This window comes from Diadema antillarum, unplaced genomic scaffold (genome assembly GCF_040938485.1).
Source record: "Diadema antillarum isolate AM-2024a unplaced genomic scaffold, OU_Dant_1.0 seq00000136_RagTag, whole genome shotgun sequence".
NCBI lineage: Eukaryota > Metazoa > Echinodermata > Echinoidea > Diadematoida > Diadematidae > Diadema > Diadema antillarum.
The window spans coordinates 1913906-1931899 of NW_027271213.1; the positions used below are offsets into that span (position 1 = coordinate 1913906).

Here is a 17994-nt window from a genome sequence, read left to right on the forward strand (position 1 = left end):
TGTAATTTCACCAACCCTAAGGGGCAAGGCAATCCCACAATTTGTAAATTTATCGAAGATGTGTGTGTCTGTGTTTGTGTGTGTGTTTGTGTGTGTGTTTGTGTGTGTGTTCATGTGTGTTTGTGTGCGTTTTTGTGTGTATACTTGTATGTGTGTGTCGTAACCTTCATATGTATCTATCAATTCAGTTGTCTATACTGCGGTCAAAAGATTGGAAAGTGTAATCATTCCTTCCCTTGGATATTTTGTAACTATAAACAATTTGTTAAACCCTATTCATGCATAGCGCCCTGGCACCACGTTGTGGAGAAAATGGTATTTCGACCGTTGCTTTTGTTATAGATTTAATCGTTGTGATGTTCTGCCGAGTATCTGTGTCATTCTGTGATGACCCTCTGTAAAATATTCGCATTCTGATGTTACACATTGCAATATTGTTGCATTGTTTTGGTCTGCTTGACATTATTTCGGTGGTGTGAAAGTGATCGTATTAATATCAATCTAACTTCTGCTGTGAACCAGTCATCAGTATCACGTTTTCGCTGCTACCAATATAGTCATTGCGTTGTGCAGAGAAACGGAGTGATCTCCAGGGTTTATGAATCTTTGACATACAGTATTTTTTCCACCGTGTCGCACTTTAACTCACACAGACCCATTCTCTTCTTCATTGTTAGAATTTCTTGTGGCGCATGAATTTGGTTGGAATAATGGTAACAATGATGATAACTACGTTGGTACAGTTCGTCTCTGCAAAGTAAAGCAGTGAAGTGCGTGATTATTTTGTCAACACAGATCTTTTCATGGCGTAATCTATCCTAATTCGCTTAATGCAGTTTTTAGCTCGTTGATCAAGGCAAAATGAACGAGCAGAAAGAATCGCTGCCTCAGCTCTTTAAGTGCTCGCTCCATTTTGACACATTACTCCAATTTATTAGGACTGATTGCATTACACCGTCGTCTTGGTCGAGAAGATTTCATCAGGGTGTAATTATTTCTGCAGTCGATTTATTCTCATGTGTTCACCATTTACCACTTTCTCGTCGAGAGAGAAAAGAAAGACAGAGAGAGCGGGGGGGGGGGGGGGAGGTGAGAAAGAGAGTGAGGGAGGTTGCATCCTGGGCTCTGCGTTTCGACAAACAGATATGTTTCGCTGATTCGCCTTCAGGGTGTCATTCTCCTCCTTTTTTTCCCCACCTTATTTCGGGTTCCGACTTTTCTAGAGTAAATTAAATCATCATCTAATGATTTCCTCTCCGTTTCCCCACTCCTTCTCTCCATCTCTCCATCTCTTTCTCCCTTTCTTTCTCTCGTTCTTTCTTTCTTTCTTCCGTCCTTCCTTCCTTTCTTTCTTTAATCGAACAACAGATGCTGTACACCATGAAACTGCTAATGGCAGTGGTTTTCTGCCTGTGTTTTGCCGTCCCGTCACCAGTACTGTCTTTCACTATGCCCGGAGTGGCGTTCCCAGCGAACCAGATGGCGGACAACGAGGAGATGGCAGGAGATGAAAACGAAATACATTCGGTGAGTTAGAACCGTCTGCCTTTTCTTTTCTTTTTTTTTGGGGGGGGGGGGGAGGAGGGGTCATAACTTTTCGCATAACCTTTCGCATAACTCTCCTTTCAAATGCAATATCTCAATCAGATATAAAATTCAAACCGAAGCAAACCAAAACAAACTCTCCAAGGCAAAAACACACTCTTAGAGCATTAATGTTGCAGTGACTATCCTTTCTGTACTTTCTTGCTTTCAATTTTGTCGGTTTTTCGAGTTACCATGAAAAAGTTGATTGAGTGCATGGGCAAATGCGAGTGAAACATACAAGGACGAAATAAGAAAAAGGAAGCGAGACAGATAGACAGACAGACAAATAAACAGAAAAAGACAGAGACAGTGACACAGACAGAAGTAAAGAGTTACACATACACACGGTATCTATACGCTGATACAGAAAGTTATTAGTACAATTGAAACTTGGGAATTCCCGTAATATTTGAATATCAGCAATGGTTTGATGCATTGTGAATCACTTTGCTTCATTTCTCAAAAGCCCCTATTGTGTCCACTGAAGAAAATGCTCTGATAGTGAAATAACATACCTTTGAACGTTGTCTTCTTTCCAAACCGCATGTTTCTTGCGATACTGAATTTCAGTGCTGTCACCGCCAGTAAAGTTTCAATTCTCAAATCACAAATCTCGTCTTTTAGGGAAGTACACGTTGAAGAATAAACACACACACACAAACACATACAGACAAGCACGAGCATTGTTATATCCTCGAAAGCGAATTAATGAAAAGATATCGCACGTTTCACTAAGACTTACATTCAAACGAGTGATTGCTTTTTTTTTACATTACATCTCTATACACGGAGAAGAATGGACAAAGGAAAAAACTTAAAGGGATCGTATAGTTTGGGCTGAAACCTAAATTTCATTTTTTTAAAATTTTGGGGTGAGATAATGAGAAACCTCCTATGAAATATGAAAGAGCATGTAATTCCAAGAGGAATTCAACGTTTATTTGAAGAAAGTTGGTCTTGAAATGGCTGAGATATCCAAAACAGAGCGATCCGAATAGAACGTGGGACCCACCTTTTATTACGATCACCTCGTTTTAATTTGTTTTTTGATGTCTCAGCCATTTCAAAACCGAATTTCATCAAATAAACTTTGAATTCCTCTTAGAATGGTATGCTCTGTACTATTTTGTAAGTGGTTTCTTGGTATCTCGCAAAAAGTTTAATGCCCAATCCTCATCTCCACCAACACTATATCATCCCTTCAGGTTAACGTTTTAGAAACAGGCAAAGCCTTTATCCCGTTTATTGGGAAATTTCGAAATCCCCAGACTTAGCATACACGCATCAAACATAAAATTGTAATCAAACACTGCGTCTCATGTTCTCACTAATAACACATTCATTTTAGATAACGCCTATCTAAACTAAAAGGCTATCATGGCAGTAAATCACTTCGACAGCAGCGTGCACACATGATTCTACAAATCAGCTTCAGGGAATCATTTTGACATTGCTCTCAGATTAGGAGTAACACATCACTCATTACTCTTGAAGTCATTAGCCTTCATATCTAATAGACAGCGCTTACATTGGATAACAGTTCACCTTGCGTTGGTATGGCGTGACAGCAAATAAGATTATTTTGAGCACCGTGTTGGACCGTGTCACTTATGATATTGGTCATATTAAACAATCATAATGTCATCAGGTGTTTTAGCTCAATGTCATTTTAGCAATAAAACGCACCGTACAGCTTCATGATCGACAATGCAATAACGACTTGTTGCTTGTCTCATTTTTTTCCCTCACAGATAGCTCAAAATCTCATCCACTCGGTGCTCGCCGACGCGGAAGAAGAAAACGGGCCCCGGCAGGCCGTCGACGACGACGAGGAAATTTTGTCAAAACGTGCAGCGGGATCGTCGAAGAGACCCGAGCGGGAAATTCGAGCGCGCGCGCATCCCGCGTTCCCACTGGGCAGGCGGAATCCCATGAGCAGCCGATCCAAATTCACCTTCGGGAAGCGCTCCCAACCGCAACTCGTGAGACCGAGCACGCAAGAGATCCTAGACGAACTCAGACTGGACGCCGCCGCCGTAGACAGCTGGAGAAATAGCAAGCAGCTGGAGCTCCTCAAGGATGCTGCCCTCTACGATAGCATGCAGGATAACCACCAAGTTCAGAAGGACGCTTACTCTTCTTTCTCCTTCGGGAAGCGCGGGATGTCGGCGTTTTCATTCGGCAAGCGAGGAATGCCGAGTTTTGCATTCGGCAAGCGGGCCGTGCCCAGTTTTGCATTCGGCAAGAGAGGTGTCGGTTCGGCATTTGCGTTCGGAAAACGAGATTGGGACCCGACGGAACAGGACTTGGCCGCTTTTGAAGAAACAGGTCCATATGACGTGAAAAGAGCAGATTTAGCCTTCGCTTTCGGGAAAAGAGATACTCAATAAAAGACTCGATCACTAACAATTCTCCGATATTTGTAATAAAAAAATGCCAGACCGTCATGCTTCGTCGTCTTTTCCGGTACGCATCGTTCATTTTGACTTTAGAACTCTATCTAGTGCAAAAAGGAACAATGAGCCTTGTTGCGCAGGGCTAGAAAGACGTGTTGTAAGCAGAGCGCAGTGAAGAAACGACTTTAGTTCCTGTATCAATACTTTGGGCTTCTATAATTGTTCCTCAAACTTGAGGATTTACCAATGAAATGTTTGACGCATCTTGTATTTGAGTAACAAGGCTGGAATCTGACTTCCTAGATTGAGAAGAACACTAATTTGATTTGTCGGTACGAGACAGCGCACTAATTACTTACAAAGAAAAAAAATCAAATGACTGTCTTTTTTTTAGCTCGAGAGTAATGATTCCCTTTAAGATTTAACCGTATTGAACTGACACTCCTCGTAGCCTTGTGCGGACATTGCAGTATCTGCTTTATGGTATTTGTCAATTTTTAGTATGAACATAGGCCATTATTTACTTGCTAATTTCTGTCAAATCGTCAAATAATTGTGACTCTTTAGTTGCGGCCAACGCTCATTGGATCGTTACTGGTGTTTCTTACAAATGCACACATAAAGAGAAAACAAAACAAAACTTGAGAGTTAGAGTCACGTGTGCTATCAAAGTAACAGGAGCGTACTATGTATACAATTTAAAAAAGGTAAAATTATCCTATAGGGCAGTAGGCCTAAATTCAAATTTTGTGCCTCGAGTATCGACTGTATCGCAAGGTACCTCTAAATGAAATGCTGGAATGATTCAAATTAATGCCACCTTATGATCACTGCATGATTAGCTTCTTCCAGATGTTTCTTGTTGGTCTGTTTAACTCCTCATTTTCTTTCTGCCACCCTTTTGTCACACTGAAATCGCATTTTCATTTTCTTTTTTTTTTCTTTCATGTGTTGATCACTTTCGGTGAATATCAACTTCAACGGTTGGTCTACAAATAACGTTTAAGCAGTCTAGTACGTGTTGATACACAGCTACCATCGGAGTACGAGCTATCATGTGGCAGTGATTATGTGTTTTGTTTTTTTGAAAACTCATCGGAAGCTAAAACTGACATGCAAAAAAAAATCAAATAAGAATTCTAACAATGCATATCTCCTTGAACAAGGTCTTGGAGTCCTCATTTCTTGTCAGAACACTGGTGAAGCCATAGGATTATTCGTTGAGTGAAACCATACAGTTGCTTGTATTTCGACAAGAAATTCCACGCCATTTCGTGAGATAAACCACTTAAACAGATTCGCAGATTTGCCGTTGTAAATACCAGTCGATAATTTTAGCTGAGAGGATATTTACAAATGCCAACATTTTTTTTTTCGTCTATTTTGAGACGCGAATCGAATGTGTTGTCCATGGACAACAAATAGCATTTTATCGTGATCATTCACTATTGCGTTTTACCCCGCATGTAATACACCAGATGTCTATAAATAGAACAGATTTTATGAAGAAATAAACAGTATCATGAACATAGTACACTCTGCAAGCTTACGAATTCTTGTGTTGCTGTGTATGATTGGTTTGGGTTTTGTTTTTGCTGTCCGCACGAGCGTGTGTGTATTTTTGCATGTATTGTGCTTGTATCGCAGAACCGTTAAACACTTCTGGGAATTTCCAAGAAAAAGTAACGAAATCAGAAAACACTAAGGGAAATGTAACCACACAGTTGTCAGGTAGTTCTTATCTGTTTGAATGATAGTTTGATCAGAACAAAATATCTGCTTTTACAGACCTATAGGCATTAAAACAATTCCGGGAAGGCTGGTAAATAATACACTCGGCTCTCTACAATGATGCAAGTCACTAGGCTTTTCAAGAGAATAGTACTATGTGTACCCGCATGTGTGTTATAAAAAAATTGAAAAGGTTGGGTGCGTGTAGTTTGAAAACGAGATAAAGCGTGAGTAAACATACGGTGTACGGTATACATTCTGTGCTCGGGAGTGTGGTAGGCATTTCTGAAGCTTGATTGTTTGTTTGTCTTTTGTTTTTATGTGTCAGGATATGAATTGTGCTGGGTTGTGGTAGAATACGAAAGGACACAAATATAAAATGTCCTCAAACATAATGAAACAAAAATGCACATGATAACGCATCGATAAAATGTGGTCTTAGCATGTGCCTCCACGTAAGAGAGTATCAAATGCAATTTTTTCAATATGTTCGTTTAATATCGGTCAGAATATACAATGTATATATATATATATATATATATATATACCTGTTTATCTATTTATTTATCTATATTTATCATTTACATTTATCACATAAAATTATGTTTAAATACATACATATATATATATATATATATATATATATATATATATATATTTATATATATATATACATATATTTGTACACTCGAGTAATCAACATATATAACTTTTTTTTTCTCTGGTGGCCTGTTCGAGCCACAACAGTGGCCAGAAAAAGAGGTTTAGTGGTACGAAATAAACGGACACATGATTTTATTTTGAACTACTTGTCCGATAGGACCACCGTAAGAGATAACCATTTCGTGGCGGCTCGACATCAATTGTTAGTGACCCCATGGTGTCACCAGGTAACATGCTGTATGTCCCCACAACGGGTATCTGCTTGTGGGACTTGGTATACTATGACAACATATAATTAAACGGAAGATAACTCAACATTGATTTAATCAAATACTCACAAACACACACACACACACACACACACACACACACACACACACACACACACACACACACACGCACACACAAACAAGACACACAGACGACGCACACATACACTGTGGTCAAGTAACTTCGTTTTATTTACATCGCTCCAAACAATCAAAACTACATCAGTAATAGGGTCCAAATGAAATCGACCCTTGTTGGCGGGAGATATATTTCGACTGGGCAGCTTTGATTCAATCTTTAGTCACACTCGTTTGAACTCGACGGTCAATTTCCATATGGCTTTTCACTCGGTTTCCAAGGAACCATGTAATGCAAATGCATGTTGACTTTGATATCCTAAACTTTACTTATGTGGAGAAAGGAATATCTAAGTGCGCTCCTTTCATGATACAGTAATTTTCTACTTTTTTACTCCATATTATTTGGATACACCCACACAAAAACCTTCAAAACCAAGATTGTTCTTGTGACGTCATCAAATCGTTGCTAAAGTCCTAACATGTGAACAGGTCGGAGACGATATTGGAAGGCATCTTTCCAAAGGGCGAGGATATCTTGCATGTTCAATGTCTTTTGCTTGTCATACAACATGGAAACATGCAAGCTATGCCTAATCTAGGGGACGGTGCATTGCAATTGAAAATGTCCTTTGTTAATCATATTAGTACTTTGTCAATGACTGACAGATGATGTCACTAGAAGAATCCTGGTTTGAAAGGTTTTCTTTTGGAGGGAGTGTCTAAGAAATCTGAAAAAAAAAGTGAACAATTTGTTACAAGATATTTGGAACGTATAATCTAGCTACTTGTTTCGCCATAAAGGTGATGTTTTGGGTATCATGAATCAACAAAAAAGTCAACATGCATCCTTTAAATTCTTTCTTCAATCAAATTCACACTAAATTTTTGAGTTAGATTTACCCCATTATAGATTTGGCCCGTTGGGTCTGTATGCTGCATTACACGCCATAAATACACACAAGTTTTTCGTGTGTGTATGTTTTGTTAATTTTTTGGCCACGATGCGTAATTTTCGTAAAACAATGCAACTACATTGCCAGATATAGGGAAAGCCTTTACAATAATGTATACATTTCACGATCAACTTCTACAAAAAAAAAAATGAAAATGCAAACAGTATCATTGTCTGCATAATGTATGTTCATCTGGTTACGCATGTGCTTTCATGAGTTTACTGGGCTCCCAATATTTGCGTCTTCCAGTCTTTACGTCAACGCAAGACGAGCTTACGTAATAACAGACGCACTTTCTCAGGGTAATAGCATACCAGGTGTCATGCACTCGTAAATAATAAAGCAGTATAAACGTACCAACCAACCCATTATAAGCAATCATAAAGATGGAGAGATAGCTTTCGCGCTCATAAATACCTCTTGAACCCAATTCGTCCGAGTAATCTGCCTACTGAAACAGCTCTTGAAAGCGTGGAAAATTTTAAAGATTGAGATATAGGCCTAAATGTAACAGTAATTGCCCTTCTCTTGAAATCCCTCCAATAGCAATCAAAGGTCTCGACAGAAGAAGACACACTCTACTTGAATTATTTGTCAAGGTTCAAATTGGCAGGTTGCCCAGACATAAAGCAGTCTGCTTTGCGACGCAAGATTATTGTAATAGTCTACGAAACGAGCTGTCATTTCTACCTTCTTTCAGTCAAATAACAATACACTTTTCAAACTCGTTTTACCTTGAAGACCATATTTCCCCTTTGCAAACGTCACGAAATTTTGCACGATTGAAAAATAATGTCTCCTGACACCGCGCATGAAATCTTACTTAAACACTTCTCAGAGTTTGTTTGTTTTTTTTTTTTCAAAAAGAAGTGAAAAACTAATCCGATGTCACTCGAAGATAACGCTCCTCTTTTGTTCCAAGAATAACGGTTGTTTTGTTTTTGTTTTGTTATTTTCCGGGGGTCCGAATAAATTCCCCAAATATCTATATCATAGTTTCCCCTTCCATCATTAAGAAGTTTCCAGTTTTGTAATTCTGAGGAATAACAGCTTACAAATGAAATCTAATTTTGAGGGTTGCGAAAGGGACATAAGAACTTGAAACACCTTGCGAGTTACATTTTGAAGACTATCTATTTTGTTCATTCGTAGGAGCGAATGTCCTATCCATCGTCGTTTTTCTTGTCAGTAGTCTAGTGTTCTGTTTCCGTTTTGTTTGTCATTAAAGTTCATACTGGCTTATGTGGCCTTTGGCATGTCCCATACCTGTTCTTAGTTTGAGTTTTCTAGTGTGGAATTATTAACGTGGCTATAGCTATACCAGGGAGGTCAATATAATAATACACTTAAAGGCAGCCCAAACAAGGGATCTCTTTGAGAAACATCTGACTTTTTAGAGTTGTATATCATGTGTAACGCAATACCAACGACTATTTGTCCCTGCTTGCTAAGTATAATTTGACATATCTGATGACGTATTTGAGTGATGCATGCGTGATCATGACAAAAAAAAATCATGCAATATTTGTTCGAGTGTTACATACTATAACTATATAAGACGGCAGTTTCACACAAGTTCATCCTTCCTCGATTTAAGGGGAATGGATGGCGTTATTGAGGACATAATACCGCGCAGCATTTATTTTGTTTTTTGTTTGTTTGTTTGTTTCCATCTGAGAAGATGGCTGGATAACTCATATTCAGCTACGTTTAGCTAGTCTTCCATGGGGTCCAGTTGGATGTGAGGTGGGACCACTCTCACTGCTCTTTGCGATGAATGAATGAAGTGGGATCTTTTGCGCGCATGAGTTGTGACTCTCTCACACACAGGACCTCCATTTCATGTTCTATCCGAGGGACAGAGTGTTTTGCATCTTGCTAGAGGGGACGGTATAATGATTGCACGCAACATTGCTCAGTCCAGACTCGGGTTCGAACCCTGGTCCTTAGGATCGTGAGGCAGACACGCTACCGACCGAGCCAACTCACCGCCCTTTTGTTGTTGTTGCTTGTTGTTGTTGTTGTTGTTGTTGCTTCTTGTTGTTGTTGTTGTTGTTGTTGTTGTTGTTCTTGTTCTTGTTGTTCTTCTTCTTTTCTTCTTCTTCTTCTTCTTTTTCTTCTTCTTCTTCTTCTTCTTCTTCTTCTTATTTTTCTTCTTCTTCGTCTTCTTCTTCCTCATGTTTTTTCTATGCTGGTTTCGCCTCTCTCTCTCCCTCTCTTTCCCATGAACGCTTCGGAAATTTCCTCGAAAGTCTTGGTCGTCGTCTCAGGATGCTCGAACCAGAAGTAGAAGACGCAGACGGCCGTGAAAGAAGCAAACACGAGAAAACAATATACATTGTACGGCCCCAGCGATCTCAGTGGATCTGTGTGTGGGAAGATGAACAGCTAGCACTCAGCTGTACAAGTGGTCATTAACAGTCTGCAAAACAGAACACCTGTGCTAGATACGTCATAGTCATATTGATATGAGAGAATATAATAGACGGTAAACAGAATAAGTGGATGGCAAAACCGTGAATTCTTCTGTTCTCCTTCTGAACCAACTCTCATTTCCCACGTGAAAATAGAATACTGGATGATACTGACTATAGTGCAGGGCCTATACCACAACCAGCTGGTTGATACTGTATTGTTTATAAATTATGACAATGATTTCTTTTGCCGGAACCGTTCAGTTTCAGCTCATTTCGAAATTACATGGCAAGATGATCAGTGTATAGGCCTACATCAATGTATATCTGCACACACACATGCACACACGGATATTATGTAATGTATATAATTAAACTGGTGTTGGATTTCAGATTTTTGGTAATTGTAAAATTCATGGCTTTTTCATGTCGACTTGATATATAATTATGTCGAACTAAATCATGATGACCTTTTACCACAAGGATGTTTATGTGTAATTTAAGAACGACGCATAATGTTTTGCTAAAGACACAATATATTATTGACTACCAAATCTCGCCGCATTATCTCAAAGTCCCCGACAATCGCTCCTTATACATAATTATCATAATAATTATGGAAAATTCTATATATCTGGAGAAACTAGCTGGAGGTAATTTTGCAACATCAGACATTCATGACGAATTCGAAACTAACATATTGATTATCATCTCTCACTAATGTCGAATTCTATTGTGCGCAATCCACGTTTCTTTTGACAACCGCTGTCGTAGGTGGCGCTGAACCACAACTGTAGATTGCAACATAACTTCACGCGTCATACATTTCAGTAACAATTTTTGATATTTGAGAAAACCGTAACTTAAAATCAAACAAGTGCTATGACCTTACGTGAAGCTGTATGTAACCATTTTGTTTTTGCGTTTGCGCTGTTTGTGTGTGTTTGGCTACTGAGGTCTGCACTCACTAAAAAAAAAAAAAAAAAAGCCTACGAGAAATATCAACACTTAAAATGTTTTAGTTGTAATTCCAACTTTGAAAAGATATTTCTCACTTAATATTTTATTAACTTTTAACCCTCTAAACTGCACTTTTTTATAGTTTAAATGCATAGATAACATCAACATTCTCACATCATTAAATTGATCATCGAGCTTCAACATATCCACAGAACCGGATCGTGTGTTTTCGCTAGAGTTTGCCTACTTGCCGCAAACGCTATTTCCGTAATTTTTTCATTCGTGTTGTTTGTTGTGGCTCAGCCGTTTCAGTGTTTTAATGTCTTACACCTTATATCTCACACATTATCCCGTTAGGTAGTCGAGAAGACGGTTGGGGCGTTACATCATTATAATCCTTTATTGGACCTTTTTTTCAATACATTGTAATACAATGGTTTTATAGTGAACAAAATAGTTTCATATAATTCATTTATGTTGATGAGTGTTTCGTATTATCATATTTTTAACTGTATCGAAAGAAAAAATATTGGAAATAAAATTTGATTAGAATTACAAGTGAATTTGAAAAAAAAAAAACGAAAAAAAAAACTAAAACACAGGCTCTTGATACCTACACTTTACACCAGCCACCTCAGGGGGCGCTTCTCATTTCATCTTGCGTACAACATTGCGCAATATCTGTCATGACTTTCAAATTTGTTCAGTGTTGATGGCAAAATCATGATGGGTAAACTGCTCTTTGAAAAAAGAATTATTCAATCTCGAAAAATGAAATAAATCAAACGTTAAGCAAACATTGTATTTTTCAACCATTCAATCGTGATAGTATATTAATATATTCATATAATACTATTATTTTTATTGAGGTTGCAAACTGCACATTATGTCACATCTGCCGATATCCTGTTACACTGTATAAGGCCTATATTGGATTAACTACTAAAGCAAACACAGTGCGTAATACTCAGTGACAAAACAAAATGGCATCGAAAGAAGTCATAGCTGGTTTACAGAAACAATATGAAAAACAGGCAAGAAAAAGTGCGTAATTAAACAAATGGCTTTTCGAAAAGCCATATCGTTTTCTTCTTTTTCGGTGTATACAGCTTATTGCTCCCCATATTACGCCGCACAGTGTTTTGCGACGTTTATATACTATCCGCTGTCACCACAGCATGCAGGCCCGTAGCCAGGGGGGGGGGGGGGGGGGGGGGTGCGTCGGGTGCGTACGCACCCCCCAAAATTCTGAAAGGTCCACTTTTTCATAATAACGGTTTTTAGCAATTCTCAAGATAACAATCCAAATAAATATAAAGACACATTATATGCTACGTAAATGTGGAAGAGTACGTTTAACAATGTTAAAAATAATTGTACGAAACCCTTTTGTTGTATGAACCATCGGATCGCCCCCATGCACACAAACACAAATATTATGTATCAATTTGTGCGAGCTATTACATATTGAAAACTTTCGGTCATCTGCGAAGCCGCGCTTCCGCGCGAACGCTACAACACGTAAAACGGGTCAAAAATCGACGCATTTTTCCACAAAATCTGCCATAACTTTTGAAGTGTTTAAGAAGCAAACTTGGGGCGCCCGGATTCTGAAAGTGGACACTTTAGGGATTATTTATGTGTATATATCTTTATTGTAACATTTGTAGCAGTGACACAAATTAGATCAGAAAAGTACCTTATGAGTAGAATTGTCTATGGCGAACAGTCCAAATTTGACGAATTTGAGCATATTTTGCCGTCTTGCAATTCTTCCAGACGGGATATCTCGAGAACGGAAGATCGCACAAACTTGGGGCGCACGGTTTCAGAAAGTAGAGGTTCTGCCCATTTTTGTGACATAAGAATCTTGTCCATTGGTTGAGCAGTCCTGACGCAAATTTGCAGTAAAGCTAGACCAAGGAGGTACCCTCCTTGGCTAGACTACCCATTCGCAATTGCTGTCATAGGGAACGTGTACAATCCATACAGAACTATCACGTGGCGAGACTACCAACGAAAATTTGAGCCGTTGACCTTCACTGTCTGCCGTTGTCAGCAGTGTGAATTCCTGTGATTTCAAGCTTTTGTTTCTCGCCAAATATCATTTTCAACGCAATATCCAGATACAGTTGTATGTGAGACAATATTATCTAGATACGTAGCAGCCTTATTGACAACATAACTGTTAAGTTTGGGAGCAAAAACGACCAAATACATTCCACATTCCATCCATTCTCATTTTTCGATGATGGCTGTAGTCGGACTGGTGCATTTCCTTCGGAGGTGGTAATAATGTAAGTAGTTGCAACGGTCACCTTGCCACCTGCTGTCTGCAATCGGGCGCTTATATACACGTGTTGTACACAGGTAATCAACTGAAATAATGTTGTAAAGGAATGATAAGGTCATAGACTATATCATTTCAACTGTAGATTTAACCCGATTGCACTCATGCATATCCATTACAACTTTGACGTTGATAACGAGAGGGTGGTGAAATTGTTCGCCAGAAAGCATCCCAGAAGACTGGAACTTCAAACAATGCTTAAAGACTAGAAAAAGACTAAGCGAAGATCACACTGCACAAGTGCACATTCAAAGGACCTGCAAATGCTCCCCTCTAACTCCTGTTATGTAATCATCATTTTCTATTTTGGATGATTACTTGCCTGTCTCAATATATTGTTGATTATTAGTTAGGTATACATTTTCTCATGTTGTGACAGTTCGATTGGTTCTCATTTTGAAGTGAGCCAAAACCTAAGAACATTCTCACTTATAATTTCCAAAGAGTATTATGCAGGCACGCAAACTCAGTTTAGTTGTATTTCATTTAAATGTAATGGGTAAGAGGGTATGAGAGAGAATGCTGAGCTATGAAGTAAAATGGTAAAGTAAAAAGTTTGTCAGATAGTATTACAAAAGCCTGAATATTGCAAGAGCTCCGGAGTAAAAACAGTCAGGGAAAAACCCTATGTATGATAACATTGTGAGATCGTTAGACTGCATTGTGACGCGTCGTTATTTAATCTACATTCTTTATTCATATTTTTCATAAAAAACACAGGTAATGAGCCGGATTGGGTTAAAATTCTCACTTACAGCTTTGCAGAAGTCCGAGTCAACAGTATCACACAGTACAATGTACTTCAAGACGTATTAGTACAAACGATTTCTTGAGCCTGCACCGTTTCAGGCTCTGTTCTGGATACGGCGGTAGAAACTCATTCTTTTTTGTTGTTTATTTTATCATTATTTACTAATCTCTTTTCTAACTTACAGGTAGCGGATTTCTTTGCAGGCCAAATTCGGAAATGTAGTGTTGATTATTACTTATACATTTTCTCATGTTGTGACAGTTCTATTGGTTCTCATTTTAAAGTGAGCCAAAACCTAAGAACATTTTCACTTATAATTTCCAAAGAGTATTATGCAGGCACGCAAACTCATTTTAGTTGTATTTCATTTAAATGTAATGGGTAAGAGGGTATGAGAGAGAATGGAAAGTGCTGAGCTATGAAGTAAAATGGTAAAGTAAAAAGTTTGTCAGATAGTATTACAAAAGAAACTCATTCTTTTTTGTTTGTTTATTTTATCATTATTTACTTATCTCTCTTCTAACTTAAAGGTAGTGGATCTCTTTGCAGCCCAAATTCGAAAATGCCTAGAGACAGCTAGTAACCAAATATGCTACTATAATTTGATAAATAAGAAATAACCATTCCAGTATGTATCTTAGTGTGCACAGTAAGACAGATCAAATCAAATAAGAAAACATCTGAGCACTAAGCCTGAGGTCTAAATTTGCACTCAACTTCTTCCAATGGCTAACGGATGTTTAATTTTTGAATTTCACTGACCTCCAAATTTCAAAAAGAAAACCTTCTTAGCATGATGGTTAATATGACATTTGACTGATATTGGAGATGTTTGCGAATCGGATCTACTACCTTTGATATTGTTAAATCTAAAATGATTATTTGAAAGTTCGGAAATGCTGGAAATATCCTACCACAAGGAGGCAAAATATAAATGGTTCACATTTACAATTCATTTTGTTTTAAAAATTTTCTTATTTATTTTCGTTTTTGACAAACTCGCATACCAACGGCTGATATACTGTATAGTAAAGTGAATGTTTCATCTTCCAAACAGCATCCAATGGGATGGAAAACTCCGACTGAAAGGTGGACACCGTGACCATACTCGCTAAAGAAAACGCGTAATAGGGGTCGTTTTTTCTCACGGATTAGATGGAAAGTGTGATGTACGAGCGTATATAATCAAAGGGTATCAAAAAGGCCGAAATTTGGGAAAATGGTATGTTGTTCAATCATGATGAAGTACTTCTTTAGGGTGCAGGAAACATTTAAGGAATACTTGTTGTTAAGGCCGGAAAAAATCATATGATCATTACTCGTTTAGGGGCCATTTTGAAAGTCCATGTATGAGCATGGTGTCCACCTTTTAATTGTCGCTACCCCTCCCGGGACAGTATCAAAGGACCGTTTTGTTAATTAACGCAATCCCCCCTTCCTTTAAAAATCCTGGCTTCAGGCCTGCTAACGCGGGTATACAATAGAAAAAATAAAAGTTAAAACAACACCAGGAAAATCACTATTCTCAATTTTGCGGCGCGCTACGCGCGCAGAGTCTCGAACACAATTAAACTTTGCAACTTCCTGGCAAAATGAGTTTTTACTATTTCCTAGATGAAATACCGTAACGCGATTGCATGCAACAGACAAAAATACAAATTTCCTCGAGACTTTAAAGTGAAAACTAAGTTTCGGTAAGTGCCTGAGAACCCGTCTAGCACCATTTCATTTTTTCTTGCAATAAATCGAAAGAGTCCACTAAGAAACTGACCTGCCTGGCGCGGTTTGCCGGAATGATGAGTCGGTTTGGAGTATTTTGAGAAAAATAATTATAGTAGGAAAACCGACTTTTATTCCAGAAGGCTCCAGACTAACTCGGTCTCGGGAAAAATTCGACCTTACTTCAGACAATTCACACGCAGTTCGTGATCGCCACATTCTACTGGCCACTGCATAATACCAAATGAGGCCTAACTGAATGGACAGGAAAGTGTGTGCTAACGTAATCCTGTACAAACAAAACAAAAATGACAGCGCGCGGTCCTCAGTTGCTGAGCTGAAGAGACGCGCGGTCTTTGGAGTTTTTGTTGTTGTTTATCAAGCGCCTTTGATTGTTTTAGAGGAGCTTGATAGGCGCATACTAATTTTGCATGCGCGCAAAAGAGGTTTTTGATGCGCGCGTTGTAACAACTCGGACCATTACTGCGAGTAGCCAGAACACGAAGCGCTAGTTTATACAGGCCGCTCCCATAAGACAACACTGTACAATCAGAGGGACAACCATTACAGCTCATCCCGCCGTCAAAGCGAAGCTGAGTTATCCCCGAGTCCGAGTTTAGCCCCACCCCGTTCGGGTAAGTGCTGAGACTGAACCTTTTTAGTTAATATTTCGCATTTTCGTCGTTACCCATCGAACATCTTGTCATAACATCGTTATCCTGCACATTTCCTAAGCATACGTTCATATTTGGGAGCGAAATTTGACAACTTTTGCAGGCGTACCAGAACTTTGTTTGGGCTTTAAAACGTCATTAAAACAGTCAAAATTCACAATTTGCGGCGCGCTTCGCGCGCAAATTCTTATACAACTTTTGTAGTTCGGTCGTCCAAAGAATATATATATATATATATATATATATATATATATATAATTGTATGTGTGTGTGTGTGTGTGTGTGTGTGTGTGTCATCATTGGTATTGGTACCGAAGGTCCGTTTTTCTAGTGACCGCACCCCCCTTGAAAAATCCTGGCTACGGGCCTGGCATGTACGCCATAACCTGGCCAAATAAGGATATCTGAGTTAATCATGCATATATACCCACTGAAAACAACAATTAGTTCTCAATATTATAGTTACGAACTTTCTGCTAACAAGCTTACAAGCTGGCTGCACCTTGTAAAAACCTCCTTCAGCTGTCATGATAATGTGATCATGCCGACTACAAATGCAGTCATCAATTACTGTTACACTTCATCTGATTTGCATTTAACACCTCGACTTTACCCCATGGAAATTGTGAACCACTCGCGGTGTATTAAAATGCAAAAAAAAAAAAATGAAAAGTTCGAGGGCGAATATGTACCCCCTCTTTTAAGATATTTTGTATGTAAACACTATATTCACTGTGTGAATAGTGTGCAAGAGTGATGTAAATAAAGTACCATTTTGAAAAGTCAAAAAAAGTCTTCTTCATCTTCTTCTTCTTCTTCTTCTTCTTCTTCTTCTTCTTTGTCTTCTTCTTCCTCATGGTTTTTCTATGCTGGTCTCGCCTCTCTCTCTCCCTCTCTTTCCCACGAACGCTTCGGAAATTTCCTCGAAAGTCTTGTTCTTCGTCTCAGGATGCTCGAACCAGAAGTAGAAGACGCAGACGGCCATGAAAGAAGCAAACACGAGAAAATAATATACATTGTACGGCCCCAGCGATCTCAGTGGATCTGTGTGTGGGAAGATGAACAGCTAGCACTCAACTGTACAAGTGGCCATTAACAGTCTGCAAAACAGAACACCTGTGCTAGATACGTCATAGTCATATTGATATGAGAGAATATAATAGACGGTAAACAGAATAAGTGGATGGCAAAACCGTGAATTCTTCTGTTCTCCCTCTTAACCAACTCTATTTCCCGCGTGAAAATAAAAGACTGGATGATACTATCTATAATGCAGGGCCTATACCACAAGTTGTTGGTTGATACTGCATTGTTTGTAAATGATGACGATGCTTTCTTTTGACGGAACGTTCAGTCTCAGCTCATTTCGAAATTACATGGCAAGAGGATCAGTATAATACATCAATGTATATCTGCACACACACACATGTACACACGGATATTATG

General features: G+C 38.7%; 1 protein-coding gene across 2 annotated transcripts in view; it reads left to right on the forward strand.

Moving 5' to 3' along the window:
- The window catches only part of LOC139727615 (uncharacterized), a 126893-nt gene extending 121391 nt beyond the window's left edge, over nt 1-5502 (forward strand). For both annotated transcript variants that reach the window (XM_071638597.1, XM_071638595.1), the window contains 2 exons: nt 1369-1527; nt 3339-5502. In XM_071638597.1, coding sequence (XP_071494698.1) covers nt 1369-1527; nt 3339-3977 — 798 coding nt within the window. In that variant the 3' untranslated portion in view covers nt 3978-5502. The remainder of the gene's footprint in view (nt 1-1368; nt 1528-3338) is intronic.
- The last annotated feature ends 12492 nt before the right edge of the window (nt 5503-17994 follow it).